This window comes from Lepidochelys olivacea, assembly GCF_965140295.1.
Source record: "Lepidochelys olivacea isolate rLepOli2 genome assembly, chromosome: 4".
NCBI lineage: Eukaryota > Metazoa > Chordata > Testudines > Cheloniidae > Lepidochelys > Lepidochelys olivacea.
In genome coordinates, this window is record NC_140414.1 from 35,240,625 (window position 1) to 35,261,214 (window position 20,590).

A 20,590-nucleotide genomic window follows, 5' to 3' on the forward strand; every position below is an offset into this window, starting at 1 on the left:
CAATATGGAAGTGAGCAGTTACATAGTTATGTTGCCAGACGCTGAGAATGGGCGACAGGGTATGGATCACTTGATGATTACCTGTTCTGTTCATTCCCTCTGTGGCACCTGGCATTGTGTCAGAAGACACAATCCTGGGCTGGATGGACCTTTTGCCGGACCCAATACGGCCGTTCTTATGTTCTTAGCTATGTGACTGAATGAAGAGGTCAGAGGTGTCTCCCTACCCACAGTAGGAACAGTTGGGAGACAGCTGCCATTTTAGGTTCCTCTTCAGCTGCAGAATGTTACTGCATGAGACTGTCTCTCTTTCAGGAAGATTTTATTCTTGTTATTTCTTTGTTGTTTTCCTTACTCTGATACAAGTCATCTAGATTAAAAAGAATATATCCCCGTTGGCTCTTTGTGCATGTAACACAAGTATCACTACAGGTGTTTCTTCCTACTGCTCAGTATAGGAGACAGAGAATTATGAAATTAATTCAAATGAAGTGAGGGAAAAGTAACTGAGGAACTGCATCCAACAAAACCAAAACATTGAGTCTATGTCAGAACTTGGGGATTTCCTAGTTCTCGGGGCCTAACCTTAAATTACTAAACTGCACCTCCATCAAGGTTAAATTATTATTTGCTGTAACATTTTCAAGATATCAAGCTCTAGAAATGTATTGGACGTATGTCGGGTTGAGTATGTATACTAGGAATGTAGCAGTAGGGGTCAACTTAACACAAATAAATACAACTGATACTTACCAACTGGGGTAAACATTTTAATTCCACAAATCAAGCACAGGCTGGAGTTCAAAAGGCCACTGACAATGCCCACGGTTTATTTTGTGAAATACTTTAATCTTAGCAATCATACAAATACTGAAGGGGGGGGGGAGACAACAGTATTTCATATGGCAAGAAAAGAAACAACACGCACTTTGCGCTCCTTGGTTCCTATTTGGTGCTCAAGTCAAGTTGTGCAATGATTAAATTTTATCCTCATGCAGACAATGTGTATGACAAACCAAACTTGTGGTCACAGATCATCTGTCACATATTGACCCCTCCTATGTCAAGCTAACGACCAAAATGTACACAAGGAAAAATAGAAGCAGAAGCCTGACCCAAATATTACAGTATGGGGCAGAATCCTAAACGACTGTTTCATAGGTATACAAATAGTAAGCTCTTTGGGGCAGGGAAAGTCTTTGTTGTGTTTGTACAGCACCTAGCATACTCCTGCTCCATGACTGGAGCTCCTGTACGCTATAGCAATACAAATAATAGACAATAGTAACTACAATACTGTACAGAAGCAGCTGTGGATTAAGGCTAAATGGGGCTCAGATCCAGTACGACCAAAGAGTCCCCAATTACACAAAGGTCTCTCCACACCAAACCAACTTGTTCATGGCACTCTTGACTCCCTACTGCCATTGCGCCTAAGTCTCCAGGATGGATCCTAACACACTCCGTGGCAGGCTCCTACCTCATGGATCCTTGAATCCAAACTTTAAGAGTCCATGGGTTTCCCACAAGCCCAGGGTCCAGATCCACAGTTTCTGCCTTAATCCACCTCTGTACAGAAGGCCAAGTTCACCACTGGCTGAACTAAATGTCAGCCCCATATCTTCATGGTTTTTGGGGAAGGTCATCTGTCTCTGTGACTCATGAACCCCTCAATGCCAACTGGCCAAGAAGGTTAAAGAATAACCTGATATGTATATTTTGGTTCCCCTAAGAACGTCATATGAGATCTTAAGCCAGGATCACACTGGTCATTAATATAATTGCGAAATGTATGGACAGATATTATGTAAAGAGTTAAGTATGTATACTGACAATGCATCCGATGAAGTGAGCTGTAGCTCATGAAAGCTTATGCTCAAATAAATTGGTTAGTCTCTACGGTGCCACTAGTACTCCTTTTCCTTTTGACAATGTGTTGTAATGTCTGTATCAAGGCAGAGTTGGCAAACAGGTTTTCTGTCAGACAAGAGATGTTTTTTCACCTGTCTCTCTGTTGGTATTTAAATTAAGCATTGTAAGTCAACACAATGGCTGCACATCTACATACCAAATCAACAGAGGGATGTGAAATCAAAAGGGAAGAAGCAGGAAAAAACAAGCAAGGAGAGCAGGCAGGGGAGGGTTACTGTCCATGAGGACAGACAATTAACTTGGATAGAAGTAGAAGGCAAGGAGGCACCCCTTTATCCTAGGAAGTAAACAGGCAGTGCATTTACATTCATGAAAACGAGATCTTAATCCAAGCCTTGGTTGAAACACTGCAGAAGACATTTGAGGTGATATAAACTTATTTAGAATGGAGGTTAGCTAGTTAAAGTTTAGTCTGTTGTAATTTTGTTTCATATGTGACCCTTTTGTTTCCATTAGCCTTTCTCACTCTCTCTCAAATCTTGAATCTTTGATAATAAATGTATGATTATCACCACTATATATCTCAGTGCTGTGGTATTAAACAAGGTGCTGATCCTGAGTTAGTATGTATACTGTTTCCTTGGGAACAACAGACCTGGTATTTCTGTGAGTGCTCAATGGAAAAGGGGTTGGACTCTACAGGAGAACACTTCAAAGGGGCTCAAGGACTGGGATACACCTATTGTTAACTTTCAAGGGAAAGTAAGGGTTGGCATTGCCCGGAGGAGATTGTTTGGGTGGCTAAGACAGGTGGTGTCAAGAAGCTGACACCCAGATAAGCACAAGTAAGTCCGCTTCTCAGTGGAGGTAAGGGGGTAACAAGATGACTCAAAGTCCTTGGCCGCTTGAGAACTACCACAGTCTCTCTCTCTGGCTCTCCTTTTATGAGGAACTTAGCCTTAGGACTGACATATTCTACCCATTCCTGGAATTTGTTGTTTCCCACATCTATGCTTCCTGAATATAAAATGATAAACAAAAGTTTCTCTCACACAACTGAGCAGCTTGCATCACCATCAAAATCAATCAGTGACCAGACTATGGGACAAGCTAAAGACTTTTGAGTCTTTGTCAAGCAAATCAGATCAGCTGGAGGAACCAAAAAAGTCAGAATATGCTGATGTTCTGTTTTTGTGGAATAGATTTGGGCATTTAGAGGTGGGAAAGATACAATGGAAGAAGAAGCAGCAGCCCAGAGCTGAAAATCAGGAGAGAGAGCTAGAGCTAGGATACCTAAATAAATGAGCACAAGATACTAGAATACTATGATGATGCATGCGGTGTAACTGCCAAGATGGATTAGACAGTCAGACAGGAAAGATCTGTTGGAGTGATGCTAAAAATCTGGTGGTTAAAAAAACCCAAATATTAAAAACAGCAGCAGGATGGAGACAAAAAGCTCCGATAATGAGGCAGAAATGAGTGCAAGGAGGGAAAGAGAAAGATCTCAGAAAACAAATACACAGAAGGGAGGGCAAGAGGTCTCAGTAAGACTAAAGAGAGAATTAAAGAGGCAAGAAGTTGTTTGATGGAGCCATGGGAGGGGAGAAAGAGGCTATGGATAACCAACAGAGCTGGACAGAGGCACTTCCACATTCCAGAAAACACTTAGTCTTTATGCTGGCTTTTGGCTAGGATTTTATTCTGCAATCTTCTGAGAAACAAGTTCCAACCCAAACAATTTAAATTATAGAAAAGGAAAAATAAGACTCTGAGCCTGGTTCTTGGCCATGTTTTCAGTTGTTTATGCCATACTTGCAGCCTAAAGAGGCTGGAAAGCAGACAGATCCTATCATCCAGGAATTCCTCTGCCTCAGAGGGGTTCTCTCCTCAGAGCAGGATTCGTGTGATGACCCTATGCTGCCCTCAGTGAAGGGGCAGGAAAGGTATATCAAAGGAGGGAGAAGGAGGCTGTAGGATGCCACCGAACAGCCTTGGAGGCTGCACTAACTTACTTTGGGAGTTGCACCAGCCCTAACACAGGGGAGCTGCAAAGGTGGTGTAACGTTACTCCGAATGTGTGTATGTCTCTCTCCCTGCCCAAGTCAAGTGGATGTGCAATAAGTACAGAAAAGTCATTTCTAAATACTTTAGCTTAATTTCACTTACAAGCGCAGCAATGGAATGAAACTAGAAACTTCACTACGATTTTTAGAAATATATCCATCCCTGTTAGTATCTTCAGAACCACTCTTGAGTCTCTGGATGAATGTTGCCACTATTCTACTCCTTCCCAGCAGAAATCCCAGCTTGATGGCATAAGAGCAAATCCTCCTGGGATGCGCTAGAATGGGAAGAGATTATATGGAGCCTTTCCTCCTTGTGCAGCTGCAGGGCAGGATTTTACAGAGTGCCAGGGAGGAAGACCAGCTACTTTGTGAGCCAGTACAATATGGCCCAATGTGGGGGCCGCCCGCTGGCTAGGGGCCATAGCCTATAGGCCACACCTCAGCAGGTATTCTGAGGTGCATTTTGCTTCTTAAAAAGGAGCAACAATGTCCCATGTACCGCAGTCAATCCCAGTGACCATTCTGCCACGCATCAACATGGGGGCTCCTGAAGCACCTGCCCAATAGGAATCACCTTGCTTCCCCAATACTATGTGGCTTGGTCACAAGATTATACAGATGTTATTTCCTACACCACGGTTTTCTAAGCCTAAAATCACTTTCCAAAACTCCATGCTGAGTTTATCTTGTTGAACATAAAAAACCCCAAACCTACATTTTGAACTATACTGAAAACATTGATCATGAATTATCTTCATCACTCTGAACACAAATTTTGGGCCCAATCCTGTTAACACTTAGCAGGACTGATCATGATGGAAGTTAACTACAACGAGAAGTGACTTCAACAGGGCATCTTGTTGGATCATATTAAAGAAGTTCTGTATTAAAATCACAAATGAGTTTGATTCCCCATAGTTTAAATTCCAGGGTATTTCTAATTAAGAGGTCTCTTGGTTTTTGATACTGTTTCTCTCCCTCTATGTGTGAAACTTGTAAGCTGCTAATTGTGTTTGTACATTCTAAGACAGAGTCTGTTCTCAAAGCAATTCTTTGTAACAACTACTCACACAGAGAGAGACTCAAAGCAATACTCTGTAACAACAGAAACAACACCCAGAGACTCCCCACCCTTTTGTTGTAGTCATCTCGCTTTGTTAACAATTGTGATTAAAATAGAGATAGAGGATGTATGTGGATGGATGCTTGGTGTGGATAATAACTGAATGATCAGGGAGGTGCCAGCCTAAGAATCCAGTGTCCATCGGCCGAAGAAGGCGTCAAGTGGAAATAACCAGAGGACCCCCGGAAGGCAGACTGGAACCACCCAACAGCCTCAAGAATGGGAGAACCAAAGAACAAAATAACATCTGGCAGCACGGAGCCGTCAGGAACGTGCCATCTGCTGATTGATTCAGCAACAGCATGATGAAGCAATTCTCATAGACTGGCATAGGAAGAAATTCCTATAAAAATGGACTCTAGAAAGTGAGAACTTTGGGGTCTGATTCTGCAAACCAACTTCCAGGAGCATCAGATGAGCATCTGACAAGGCCCTGCTCCCTCCTCATGTCCAGGCCGCCTGGCCAGTGGCTTGGCATGAGCAACTCTAAGGCTGGTAACTAGGATAACAACCTTGCAGAACCTGTGTGCGTGTGTTTGTATGAATGAATGTGTGAATAAATATGAAATTGAATGGAAAGTTATAGCTATAACTAACTGCTTACTATGATTCTTTCTGTATTCACAATAAATGTGGCACTTTGCCTTTTCCCCTTTAATAAGATCCTGCTGGTTTTTATTTTATTGGTATAACAATCTCACAGCAGTAAGTACTACAATGAACAGCATTTGCAGGAGAATAGCTTCTGGACTAACTTTCAGTGGTGCAAAACACATAAGTATCATCTAGCAAATGTACAGATTTATTTAGTAGTTTCCTTATGTTCATAGCATGTAGGACCCAGTCTAATTTTGTCTGAATTTTTGAATAGGTTGAAGATTTGTGAGTGGTTCTTTAATGCCCCAAATCTTCTGAACATCCTAGTAAGTAATGAAAAAGCTTTCTTCTACAAACAGGTACTTTACAGAATCTATTACATTGGGTAAAATAAAGTACCTAATTGCTACTTAGACATTCAAATTTGAGATACTGCTTTCCTCTGAAAGCTGGGAAGCATAAAGTTGTGGGTTTTCAATACGTTCGGTGTGCTCTAGTAATTGAAGTTACTTCAGATTTGTGCCTCACAACACATCCCAAAAGTTTTATACATTGAAATTCCAAATAAACTTCTCTTTTTAAAAACAAATTAAATATAATCATATACAAGTTTTTTTCAATGTGTGTTACCAAACCATCAATGGTAAATTTCATGTTCATTACATAATATAATTTATCACACCTGAAGATGACAAGCAAAATCCCACAATGCTTAAACAAAGAGCTTTTTGTTTGGTTGGTTGTTTTTTCCCCCTAAGTATGAGAATTTTAAAAAACAAAAATAACACCTTTTCTTTTTTAAATTTCAAATTAGTTTGCAAGTTGTCCCCTAGCCAGACTGGAAGTGCAGGTTTTGCACACGTGAAAGCTGACAGCATGTTAGTTACCTTATATCTAGGGCTACAGAAAATCCTGTTTCTAAATAATGGTCTTGGGTAAAAAATTACAACCCAGCAGAACATTTTCTAATACTGCTTGAGAGCTACTGGGTTATTCAGTGATGCTTCCTAACATTAACTTCCTACATGCCATATAAATCGAGAGGATTTATGTACCTTCGAAAATTTCTCAATCTTGTATCTTGCCCCCATGTTGAAAGTTGTAGTCATGTCATATCCAGTTTGGTTTCCATGGCCACTAGGCCACCAAGTCTGCACTGTAGCACTCTTAAGGAGGAAGGAAACAAAAACAAAAAAACTATTAGAAGCTAAGGTCAGAACAACTTGTGTGAAGTTAGGCATGTGTCTCACAATAACAACTGTGCATCCAGTAGGAGATTTTCAAACACATAAATGGCAGTTGGGCCCCAAGGTGGAAGGGGATAAAATGGGATCCAGCCAGGGCCACCCCTCCCCACAGCACCAGAACTGTACAGGGGAGACCCACCCCGTTACAGGGGCACTAGAATCCAGGAAGTTTCTCCCCTTCCTCCCTCCCGCCCCCCCCACCAACACATGGCCTTGGGGGGAAAAGTGCAGAGGAGCCAGTCAGAGACTCCAGCTGGTCAGAGCAGAAGCAGCCAGAGCAGCGACTTCCGGAGAGTCAAAGAATTTTGCGGTTTGGACTGGACTTTCTCTGCTCTGGGCTGATCGGCTGTTTGCTTCAACCCTCACCCTCTCCCTCCCTCATTCTCGCTTCATACTTGCTTGTGTGTTCTACCCCATCCCTCACTCTGTATCTGTCTGGATTATTTGAGTTGTAAGCTCTTCAGTGCAGGGACTGTCTCCTACTCTGTGTTTGTACAGCACCTAGCACAATGGGGCCCCATTCTTGGCTGGCCCTCAGGCACTATTGTAATAAACATTATTAATAAATAAAATAACAATATAATAATAAACAATAATGATAATACCCACTGAATGGGAATAGGAGTTAGGCGCCTAATTGCTGTTTGTACCGTTGAAAACCTCCTCCCTCATCTATTGTGTGTGAAACTAAATATTTACCTGCAGCCACCTCTTCAAGTATCATCCTGGTCATATGTTGGTTGCACTCACTGGGTCAGTTAAATTGAGCTTTTAAATAAAAGAAGAGGATCCATCCCCTTCTCAGGCTTCAGGCCTTTGACTCTTTCCTCCATATTATTAGTTTTTATTGATTTAATTTCTGGAAACAAAAAAAGTAACTTCCCCTCTGTGATTTAGTATCATCTTGTTTTCCCAATAGAGATGGAACAAGGTTAACAGCATCCATTTCATATAGTTATATCTTCATGCCAACTGCATACTATAGCTGCCCAGTTCTATAACTTTCTATGAGCAGCATTCACCAGTTCAGTTCACATATTGGGGAAAGAAAGCAGTAATATGTGCACCACACAAACAAAGAATATGTCAATGCAAGAAGTGCCAGGATCTTTTTGCATAAAACGAGGCCAAAGAGCACCTCAGTAATATGATTTGCTGTAGCCATACCCAGACATAATAAGTTATAGCCACTTATTTCAGCTTCCATGATCTGGAATTATATTAAGCAACAGTGTCTGAGTACTAAGCGGGAAATTCAACGGATAAAAACTGAAGCATAAAAATTGGATCATGCATCATCAAATATGGAGTGGCTTTAGAAAGCTAGACACAAATGGAGCTTTCTTATTGGTTGGTAATGATCTCATACCCATATCCATCTATAAGCAGAGAAGCAAGCAATTTCAGAACAGCAAGAAACACTGTGCAGTGAATTTCAGGGTGATTATTGTACATCTCAGGTTGTTACAGTCCACTTGAGCAGTCTCGGACCTAGATCATCATCTGATGTGAGCTCTCATTGGACTAGAAATTCATTTCTTGCCAGGCCTTGCTGTTTGTCACACCATGCAAATCTGTTGCACAGAGTATGGGCTCAGTCTGGCTCACAGATACTTAACAGCACCTTGCTGTGTCTCTTGTAAAATCAGCTGCTGTGAATTCATGCAGCAAAAGCCCTTTATTTACAAAGAATAACAACACAGTTGCTTCTGCTCTGAGGGCACCATTTCCTCACAAACTACTCTCAGGCTCATGGTTGTATTTTGTTAACCAATTTCTTCCCCGGGGCAGGGGAGGAGGGAATGCACCAAAGCACAAAATCATGTTCAGTTTCATATCACACTGTATGTATTACTGCAGACTAGAAAGGCTTGCTAAAGGCTAATGTTTTTTTTAAACAAAACCCTCTGGCCTGGATATTTGTACTTCTTCATGTAACCTTCTGCCAGCGGTCAATAACAGTCTCTTTTTTAAAATAATTAAGACATCTGAATCAACCTTGGCCACACACACCACTCTCCACTCCCAGATTCACCTTAATAGGTGTTTCTTCTCCATGCACACAACACATGGGAGTCCTTCGGAATATAAACCAAATACCTTTTAACAGGGAAAAAAAATCTAGAAATTTAAATTACACAGCAAAATTAAATTAACAAAGCCAGAAAATGTATGAAGGGTATGGCAGAGCCCCCATAGTCTCAGAGGTTAACAACTGGGTTTGTCAGGAGTCCAGGATTCTTGTTCTCAGCAGAGTCCACACCCACAAATCCAATTAGACTCAGTGGTGGTCAAATGGGAGGAGGCTCCGCTCAGCTTATTTGCCCCGTTCCAAAGAAGTCAGCATCACCAGCTCCTGCTCTGGTCAGCTATTGCCAGACCCTGGTTCTGGTCTGCTGCTGTCCAGTTCAGTTCTGTAGAGGCACCTCCATTAGGTCCAGATCTCAGGGCAGGAAAGAACCACGACTCCATTTTGCTCTTCCTGGGCTCATTGCCCCATACAAGTCCGTTACTTCTCAGCATAGGCTGACCTTTTTCTCTCTAATAATTTCATAACTACATTTACAGGACAAATTTAATAGAATTCCTAAAAACATAAGCACAAAAAACGCTATGGAACTACATGGAAGTAAAATCAGTGAAATCACTGTAAATTAACCCTGCCAGTAGCTAGCCTTTCACCCACTGCGAGGTGGGGGATGGGAGAAGTGTCGGAGAGAGGGAGCTTCTGTTCATTCTAACTCTAGGGCTTATACCTATTCGTCCATTTTCAGTTGTGTTTCTCCTCTCCCAAGGAATGCTTCATCTCTCTGACACTCCATGTGCCTTTAAGGATCCCTCAACTCAAGGGACTAAATTCAGAACTAGTGAAAGAGGTGCAACTTCACTAATTTTGCACCCTCCTCCCGGCTAGCCAAATTCTATACATGACTTGTTTGCCCTTAGTTACCCAAAGGTATCTTACTGGTTGTATGAGGAATGCTTTTCCCTCCTCCTCCTCCAAGGGCCAAACATATTGCATCCTGACTATGACAGGTACCTATCTGTCCAGAAAACAATGGTCTGGGACAGGAAATAGTGCTATCATACAAAGAAAAGGAGTACTTATGGCACGCACACAAAACCTTATGCTCAAATAAATTGGTTAGTCTCTAAGGTGCCACAAGTCCTCCTTTTCTTTTTGCGAATACAGACTAACATGGCTGCTGCTCTGAAACCTGCTGTCATATAGAATCACAGAACTGCCATACTGGAGTAGACCTGAGATCCATGTAGTCCAATATCCTGTCTGACAGTGGTCAGTACCAGATGCTTCAGAGGAAGGTGAAAGAAACCCACAGTAGGAAGATGTGGGATAATCTACACAATCTGTACCAACATCAAAAATGGGTTTGAGGATTAACACCAGCACAACGATTTCCAGGCCAACAAAAGCAAAAGATGATGTCACCGCTCTCTTTGTCTCTCACTTAGTAGGAGTGAAATGCCACATACCCCATCCGCACTGCTCTCTGGTGTCCTAATGGAGGAGTCAGTTGTGAGAAGGTCAGAGAGCTGTTTCCCTGCTCTGAGAGGCGTCAGGCAGAGTCAATACAGCAGAGATGAGGAAAGTGAATGGGAAAATTAAAACTGTGCTGGAGACATCTTGCATTTTCCTTCAAGCAACTGGAAGGAAACATTTTGTTACTTGGGACTGTTCAGGATTCACCCCCTCACCTTATTGATGTTTACGAGCAGCACAATTCTGCCTTCTCCAGGAGGAAGTTCTGTAGTATACGTTTGCTGTGTTTGCAACTTAGGAATGTTCACTGTCACGAGACCAACAACTGGCTTTGAGCTGACAACATCGAAAACAGACTCTATTTCGAGACTCCACTGCTGAGCACTCTTCACTAAGCAAAGAAAAAAAAATGTATTTATTTGTATTTCTTTACATACTAATTCACATGTCCCTAGTCTTATTAAAGATACAATTACACACACACACACACACACACAAAAGAAATGCAACAATTTTGTTTTTAAGTTTGCTTTTGAACAGGACCTACGCTTCACTGTTTAGTGTATTTGACACCAGTGTTTACGTTTGCTCATTCAGACGAGGACTATGCACAGTGTAATGGAAATTCGTAACTCATTTTTCCCCCCATTCCTAAACCACATACAACCTTTGAAAGTTCTGTACAACACAGAGCACGAACCTCTCATTCTTTATCATTAAGAAGGGACTTTTCCCACTCAACTTCCAGCCATTATGTTTGCTTTGTCAGTATTCATATGAGCACAGGTCTCTTTGAGAAAGGTCGCAATCACAAGGCAACACAATCACTTTTGTCTATTGAACAAAAACAGTATTAATAATAAATAAGCCAAATTCATCCACCATTAATGTTACCAACTTTCTAATTTTTGAAAACCAGACACTACACCGCTCCCTGTTCCGCCTCTTCACCCCCAAGGCCATGCCCCTGCTCTGCCTCTTCCCTCGAGGCCACCGATCTCCCTTTCCTCCTTGCTCGATCCTCTCCACCTCCCTCCCTCAGCTGTGATCCCCCTGCTCTGGGGCTACAGCCCTGACGTGGAGTTTGCCCACCCATGAGATGCCGGTAGGTGATGGCCCTGGCTGAGCAGGGGCTGGTGCAGGTTGATGACCTGCCACCCGACCCCCGCACACAGCACCCAGACTTTTGGTGTCTGGTACATATGACCAGACACTGTACAGGTCCCCCATCGACCGGACTTTCTGGTAGACAACCAGATACCTGGCAACCCTACCCCCCACGTTAATAGATAAAATGAACTGAGTTATGCTGGGGATGAATTGGGCCCACTGTGTCTAAACCGGATGGGTCCATATGTTTCTCTTTTGTCACTGAAGTGTGCGAGAGGAAACATGCTAATGACTTGTCTGCGATCTCTCTGCACTTATGCCAACGTGTTCTCTTGCTTAAGGAATAATTCAGTAACAAGGTAATCTGGTGAAAGGGGTATCTCCAACTAATTTGCTGAAACTTCCCGTTAATGTGTTAACTTTGGGTAATTAAACTATAACCAAAAGCTGGCCAAGCCTTTACTTTGCATAAAACAGCTAACTATGCTTCCTGGGGGTAGGGTTCTCAAGTTTAACCCATGAACATCTATGCAGCCCTTCGGAACCCTGTTAAGGAAGTCTATCGGACTGCCTGTGGTTAATTATTCCCCCACTTCCTCACAGGGGTCATCCCTCTTGGAGCGGGTGTGGGGCAGCAGAGTCTAGTAATGGCAAATGGGGGTACCCAGTAGCGTTCCTGTAGTAGTCTCAGCTGTGGCAATGTATTTCTTACCCTTCTTCTTTGCCAACAAAGATATTGGCAAAACACAGCTGAATACTGTGCATGCACAGAGGCAAACCAAAACAGGGGAGACTTAGTATATATTTTTTTAATTATTATTATTTACAAGGACATTTGCACTGGTCTAACCAATTTTCCTGCTTGTGTTTCTTCCACTGGTCATTCTGCCTGTGGAATAATATCATAATGCAAGAACCACTGAAAAAACAGGACTATAAAACCCCCTTGTTTAATCTCCATTGTTAACTGTCAATTTCCTCTCTGTGTGTATTATATATCTACTTCCTTCTGATAGTTAAGTTGTAGTATCTCCATTTTGATTTGGGATAAAAGAGAAAGTAGTTTCTCTCAAAACAAAATTCATCCCTGGTATAACTTCACTGGCTTAAGAGAATTCACTGGGATGAATTTGGCCCAAAGCTGACATCACCCCTGCACAGAGGGCATGATTTCCAGAAGGGCTGAGCACCCAAAAATTCACATTGAAGTCAATGAGAGCTGTGGGTGGGGAAAGTCAAGGTTAGAGACACTACATAAAAGGTCAAAACCACCAGCTTTCCCCCAGATGCACTTTTTCCCCTCCCTTCCCCTGCCGTAAGAGGCCAAGTCCATTCCTGAACTCCAGGCATTAGATGGCAAAAAATGGGAACAAGGGCTCCTTAGAGATCCAGTGGTCAGAAGGCTATGACTCAACAATCTGGCAAGCAACATAAATGATTGTGCTGTTTCAACACAGCACAAGTTGCTAATTCATTGCTTTTTCTTCCAAATTTCAGTCTCTTAATTTTAATGAGCTCGGTCTCCAGGTTGGACTCCGAAAGCTCTGTCTGCTGAATGAGAGGGCCCTCCTGCCTTATCCAACAACCCATCCCCCAGCTGCCAGCAGGTGGAGTTGTGAGGATGTGGGAGGAACCAGGCAGCACTTACGTATCTGAACTTCCCAGAAGCTGTACTGAGTCTATGCTGAGGCTTTTCATTGAAATTCCGACTACGTTAATTCTGGCTGAGAGCTGGAGTTATTTTTGGAAGCTATAAAAGCATCCAGGGAGTGACGTCTTCCTCTTTCATTTAGATGCCACATCTTTCTTCGTAAAGCGTGAAATTCAGCCCAGCGAAGAGGGCGCGCACACTACCCACCCGCCCGATGTTAAGTGGGTCTTGCGTGGAGTAGAGGGTAGCGTGGGTGGTCTCTAGTGGCATGCATTAGACAGTTGCAACAGAAAATAAGCTACTTTTGTTCAGCTTCCATGATCTTCAATACAAATGAAAGACAAACAAACGGCAGAGCCAGGCAAGGAAACCTGTTAGGTGGCAAACATGCAATATTCAAACTGTAGGTTGAGAAACACAATCCTTGCACATCATAGTTGCTTTTCTGTCCCAGTCTCGTCCATGAGCCCTGAAATTTCAGCACTGTTTAAACTGTGCCGACACTGCACTTGTCCACTCACGACAGAACGACAGCTCCAGCAGCAGTTCTATCTGTTTGGGTTTTTTGAAATGAAAGTGTGAGAGTCAGGGAGAGAAGAGAGCAATTTATATGGGAAAAGACAGTTCCCTTTTCCATAACTGGTGTTCTTCGAGATGTGCTGCTCATGTCTATTCCACAATAGGTGTGTGTTCACGCCATGTGCACCGGTATAGGAAGTTTTTCCCCTAGCAGTACCCGTAGGGGAGCGCCCCTAGCAATCCCTGGAGCGGTGTCTGCCTGGCGCGGTATAAGGGGGGCTGCGCTCCCCACACCCTCAGTTCCTTCTTGCCAGACAACTCCAACAGAGGGGAAGGAGGGCGAGATGTGGAATAGACATGAAAAACACATCTCGAAGAATACCAGTTATGGAAGAGGTAACTGTCTTTTCTTCTTTGAGTGATTGCTCAGGTGTATTCCACAATAGGTGATTCCAAGCTATATCTGTTGGAGGTGGGCAGGAGTTCACAATTTTCCAGGACGGAGTACAGCCCTGCCAAACCTGGTGTCCTCCCTGGTCTGGGAGACGATCGCATAATGCGAGGTAAAAACATGAACTGAAAATCACGTGGCTGCCCTACAAATGTCCTGAATGGGGACATGGGCCAAAAAGGCAGCCGACAAGGCCTGAGCCCTAGTCGAGTGTGCCCGCACAATTGATGGCAGGGAAATTCCCGCCAGGTCATAGCAGACACAGATGCACAAGGTGATCCAGTTGGAGACACGCTGAGTGGAGATCGGCTGAGGCGATGAACAGCTGCGAGGACTTCCTGAATGGCTTAGTCCACTGCAGGTAAAAGGCCAGATCCCGTCTCACATCCAGCGTGTGGAGGCGGCACTCTTCACTGAATGCATGGGTCTTGGGGCAGAGGACTGGCAGGAAAATGTCCTGACCCATGTGCTAGGCAGAGACCATCTTCGGGAGGAATGAAGGATGTGGGTGGAGCTGGACCTTATCCTTCTGGAATACTGTGTACTGGGGCTCGGAGGTCAGGGCCCTGAGTTCCGAGACCCGCCTAGCCGACATGATCGCCACCTGGAAGGCTACCTTCCACGAGAGGTGCGACCAGGAGCACGTAGCTAGCGGATCAAACGGGGGGCCCGTGAGGCAGGCCAGCACCAGGTTCAGATCCTACTGGGGAACAGGGGGCCAAACGTACAGGAAGAGATAACCCAATCCCTTAAGAAATTGGACAGTCATAGCACGGGAAAATACCGTGTGGCCCTGCACTGGTGGGTGGAAGGCCAATATGGTGGGTGGAAGGCCAAAGTGCACCTTGATGGACGAGGGTGCCAGGCCCTGGGCTCTAAGGTGAAGGAGGTAGTTCAAAATGAGCAGGACTGGAGCAGCCACGGGGGAAACGCCCTGCTCAGCCACCCATCGGGAAAACCGAGACCACTTTGCCAAGTAGGCTCAGCGTGTGGAGGGTCACCTGCTTTCCAAGAGGATGCGCTGAACTCCTTCCGAGCACGTCCTTTCCTCCCGGCCTAACCATTGAGCAGCCACGCTGTGAGGTGGAGTGCCACTAGGTTGGGGGTGAAGGAGGCAGCCCTGGTCCTGGGAGAGCAGGTCTGGGCGGGATGGCAACAGCCATGGCGGGCAACTGTCAGGCTCGTGAGGGTCGCATACCAATGTTGCTTGGGCCATGCCAGGGCAATCAGGAGGACCTGGGCCCTGTCCGTCTTTATTTTTTCCAGGACCTTGCCTAACAGCGGGAACTGGGGGAAGGCACAGAGGAACCGGCCTACCAGGACAGGAGGAAGGCATCGGAGATAGTGCCCCTTCCCAGCCCTCCCCCCCGGAGCAGAACCGGGGACAGTGATGGTTCTGCCGAGTAGCGAACAGGTCCACTTGGGGACTTCCCCGCTTTTGGAAAAGTCTGTGCACCACCTCTGCGTGAAGAGACCACTCATGCTAAGAGAAGAAGTCCCTGCTCAAGCGATCTGCCCACGAGTTCCAGGCGCCCGGTAGGTGGTAGGCTTGTAGGCAAATGTCGTGGGCTATACAGAAGTCCCATAGCCTAAGGGCTTCCTGGCAGAGGATTGGGCTCCGCCTTGTCTGTTGATGTAAAACATTGAGGCCATGTTGTCCATGAGAACCCTGACCACTTGGCCCTCCAGGTGCAAGCAGAAGGCCATGCATGCCAGCCGGACCACCCTGAGCTCCTTGATGTTTATGTGGAGGGCCAGGTCCTGTGCAGACCACAGACATTGGGTCTGAATGTTCCCCACCTGGGCTCCCCACCCCAGGTCTGATGCATCGGACACCAGCTCCATCGATGGGGGCCTGCCTCTGAACGGCACCCCATGGAGCATGTTCCCCGGGGAGGACCACCATCATAGGGAGGTGATCACCGGTTCGGGCACAGTGAGGACTTTGTTCATCCTGTCTCTAGCCTGGGAGATCGCCAAGGCCAACCATAGCTCGAGGGGCCTCATCCTGAGTCTGGCGTGACGGACCACACATGTGCATGCCAACATGTGACCCAAGAGCTGGAGACACGCTTTGGCTGTTGTCACTGGAAACCTTGTAATCGTGTCAATGAGCCCTTTCAGGGTCTCGAACCTGTCTGGTGGGAGGGAGGTTCTGGCCAACATGGCGTCCAGGACTGCCCCAATAAATTCTATGCCAGGAGTCAGCAACCTTTTAGAAGTGGTGTGCCGAATCTTCATTTATTCACTTTAATTTAAGGTTTTGCGTGCCAATAATACATTTTAATGTTTTTTAGAAAGTCTCTCTATAAGTCTATATATTATATAACTAAACTATTGTTGTATGTAAACAAGGTTTTCAAAATGTTTAAGAAGCTTCATTTAAAATTAAATTAAAATGCTGATCTTACACCGCCGGCCCGCTCAGCCCACTGCTGGCCTGAGGTTCTGAGTCAGGGCTGGGGTTGTGGGGGGGTGCAGGGATCAGGGCACGGGGCTGGGGTGTGGGGGGGGGTGCAGGGGTGAGGGCAGAGGGCTGGGTGTGTGAGAGGGGGGTGCAGGGGTCAGGGCAGAGGAGTGTGGGGGGGTCAGAGCAGAGGGCTGGCCTGAGCAGCTCATGGCAGGGGGCTGGAGGGGATATGCCAATTCCACCCCGTTCCCCAAGGTCCCCAGAGCAGAGAGCACGCTGCTGCTCTGCTTTTCCCTCTCCCCCTCCATAGCAAGGGCTGTCAGCTGATTGGCCTCAGGGAGGGAGGAGAAGGGGCAGGAATCCAGCACGCTGGGGGAAGAGGAGGGGGAGGGGGAAGCATGCCTGCCCTGCAAGGAGAGAGCGGTGGGCGGAGAAGAGCGGGCCAGGCAGGATTTTTAATGGCACGCTGCTGTCTGCCAGAGTCCCCGGCAGACAGCAGCGTGCCATTAAAAATTGGCTCGCGTGCCATCTTTGGCACGTGTGCCATAGGTTGCCGACCCCTGCTCTATGCGTTGCACTGGGACTAACGTGGACTTGGTGTTGTTTACCAACAGGCCCAGAGTGGCGCACATGGACAGAAGGAGCGCCATGTGATCCTGCACCTGCGACTGGGAGCTGCCCTTGACCAACCAGTCATCCAGACAGGGAAAGATCTGGACCCCATGGCGCCTGAGGTAGGCCGCCACCACCGACATACTCTTTGTAAACACCCTGGGGGCAGTGGACAGGCCAAACGGGAGGACCGTAAACTGGTAGTGTTCCTGCCCAACCATGAAACTGAGGAAGCGTCTGTGCCCCTCGAATATACGAATGTGGAAGTACGCATCCTGCAGATCGAGGGCAGGTTACCAGTCCCCAGGATCCAGGGAGCGGATGATGGAGGCCAGGGATACTATGCAGAACTTGAGCTTTACCACGTACTGGTTCAGGCCTTGCAGGTCCAGGATGGGCCTGAGCCCCTCTTTGGCCTTTGGGATAAGGAAATAGCAGGAGTAGTACCCCTTGCGTTCGAACTCCGCTGGCACCCTTTCCACCGCTCCCAGGCCAAGGAGCCACCCCACCTTCTGCTCAAGCAGAGCCTCGTGAGAGGGGTCCCCCAGGAGGCATGGGGGCGGAGGTAAACTGGAGGGTGTAACCCCGGGAGATGGTGTTGAGGAGCCATCGGTCCAAGGTCAGCTGTGACCATTCCGGGAGGAAAGCACCCAACCGGTTGGAGAAGGGAAGCTTTATTGTGGATTGATCCCTGATGAAAACCGGTAGGGCTCCCCCGGGCGTCCCATCAAAACCGCCATTTCCCTGCCTGTTTGCCCTTCGGGGACACACACTGGGGGGCAGGCCAAGACTGTCTCTGCGGGCGCTTCTTATAGTCCCACGACTTTTTATAAGGGGGCTCATATTTAGATTGGGTGGCCTGGGCGGGAGCCTGCTGCGACTTAAACTTAGGTTTAGCCAGAGCCGGAACATAGAGGCCAAGAGTCTGAAGCGTGGTGCGAGTGTCTTTCAGGCCATGAAGTTTTATATCTGTTTGTTCCGCAAACAGAGCTTTGCCGTCAAACGAGAGGTCCTGCAAGGAGGTCTGCGCCTCGCTGGACAGCCCAGAGAGCAGAAGCCACAACGCCCTTCTCATGGATACTGCGGAGGCCATGGACCGCGCGGCTGTATCCACTGCATCCGACGCTGCCTGCAGAGTTGTCCTGGCAGCCGCTGTACCCTCCTCCACCAGCGCTTTGAACTCCTTCCTGTCGTGCTCTTGGAGGGAATCGTCGAACTTGAGCAGGGAGCCCCACAGATTGAACTCATATCAGCCCAGGAGAGTCTGATGGTTCACCACCCATAACTGGAAGCTTGAGGACAAATACATTTTTCTCCCAAATGAATCCAGCCTCCTTGAATCCTTATTTTTTGGAGTGGGGCTGGTTGGCCCTGCTGGTCCCTGTGGTTGACCGACTCGACCACCAGGGAGTTAGGAGCCTTTGGTGAGCACAAAATACTTCCATTTCACTCTCTTAGAGATGGGGGCCAATGAGGCTGGGGTTTGCCACCGGGCATTTGAAATTTTTGCTACTCCTTCATGGAGAGGCAAGGACACTCTGCCCAGTACCGTGGCGGATAGGACATTAAAAAGGGAGTCTGAGGGCTCCTCCACCTCCTCTGCCTGAAGGTTGAGGTTTGATGGCACCCTTTTCAATAGCTCTTGGTGGGCTTTAGAGGTCTCCTGCAGGACGGAGGGAGAAGTGGCCATAATCACCTCATCAGGGGAGGGCAAGGAGGCAGGTGCGGTACTTTGCATGTCCACTGGCACCAGAGGGTCCACCACCTGGTCGCTCTCTGGGCACGGCACCCAGGATATACGCCCCACCGACTCCTTCCTCGGAGGCCGGGAGAGGGAGGCCAATGGCCATTCCGAAGCTCTGGCCACCAAGCGAGCACCCACCAGGGGCTGCGTCGGGGGCCACGGTGCCCACTGGTACCATTGGGCAGCCACGGGGCCCGGTGACACTGCACCTGCTGTGGCACCGGCAGAGCAGGCTGTTCAGCCTGGCTGGCCTGACCCATCGACGGATGGCTACGAAGGGAGGCCAGGCTGGTGTATGACCTGCCGCTGTCCCTTGACCAGGAGGATCGGTGGCGCAGGGAGCGGTGCTGACTCCGAGACAGTGACTCCAATGTGGAGGAACGACACCACTGGTAGCAGCTGCTCCGCGATCGGCCCCGGCGGGCGGATCTGCAATGGCAAATCGCCAGCGGTTGACGCCCGGGGCTGTGGGAGCGGTGCCGTGGCGGGGTCCGGGAGCGAGACGACAAACGGGAACGGCGTCGATGTTCGTGTTGCGACCAACTACAATAGCCCCTCCGAGACGAGGACCTCCGCCTACATCTGCCTCGGTCCCATCGGTGTCCGCTCCTCGAGGTGGAGCGGTGCCCAGAGTCTCTGTCAGACGGAACCCAGCCAGACAACCTGGTGGGAGTCGACGGTGACCCACGTGGACTACGCACAGAAAGGTTGTTGAGTGGCGAACGGCGTCGGGAACATTCCCTCGACCGAGACCGGTACCGAGTCAAGGGCGACTGCAGAGATCCCAGCAGCAGCTTGCCTCTGGACCACGGGGCCAACATTGGTGGGTGCTCCTGGTACCGGCATGGACATCACGTCCCGAGCCGCCTGCAGGGCCTCTGGCATGGAAGGCATCCGGACATCCGGGGAAGCCTGCTCCGAATGGGCCAGGCTACTCTGCTCTACTTGAGTCGGAGGCCTAGAGGCCAATGGGGATCGAGGTCTGCCCAACACGGGTCTAGTCTCTGCCCCAGATTTACTTCGGTGCCGCAGCGGAGAAGGCCTCTTCTCAGCCTTTTTGGCGTGCCCCGTGGACGGGGAGTGGTGCCGACTAGTAGATGGCGCTGGGGGATTGCCGCACACCGACACCACAGTGCCTGGTGTGAACTCGCAGCGGCACACCAGAGTTGGGGTCAATGTCAACTCCATGAGGATAGCCCAGAGCCTAATGTCTCTCTCTCTCTTGGTCTGAGGCTTAAACGACTTGCAAATCTTGCAGCGATTGCTGAGATGGGTTTCACCCAAACAGCGTAAACAGTCCGCGTGCGGATCACTCACTGGCATCGGGTGCCTACAAGTGTCACATGACTTAAAACCTGGGGCCCGGGGCATGCCTGGGTGCACTAGCTAAACTAAACTAAAACTAATGGAGTACTAACTACAGGTACCAACGTTGCACGAATAAGAGTTCTGGGGACAAGCTACAGCAAAGCTGGGGCAGAGCAGTTCCAAAGCACCTTCACTGGCAGCAAGAAGGAACTGAGGGTGGGGGTAGTGCGCAGCGCCCCTTATACCGCACCATGGAGGTGCCACTCCAGGGGTTATTAGGGGTGCTCCCTTGCGGGTACTGCTAGGGGAAATACTTCCGACACCGGTGCACGTGGTGAGCACGCACACTTATTGTGGAATACACATGAGCAATCA

The 20,590-nt window shown here is 47.5% G+C and overlaps 1 protein-coding gene across 1 annotated transcript in view; it reads right to left on the reverse strand.

The window, feature by feature from the left end:
• Positions 1-20,590, reverse strand: part of MANBA (mannosidase beta) — a 79,866-nt gene that overhangs the window by 34,557 nt on the left and 24,719 nt on the right. Inside the window, exons 6-7 of the mRNA XM_084627198.1 lie at positions 10,626-10,801; positions 6,717-6,827 (exon numbers count right to left, since the gene is read on the reverse strand). Coding sequence (XP_084483324.1) covers positions 6,717-6,827; positions 10,626-10,801 — 287 coding nt within the window. The remainder of the gene's footprint in view (positions 1-6,716; positions 6,828-10,625; positions 10,802-20,590) is intronic.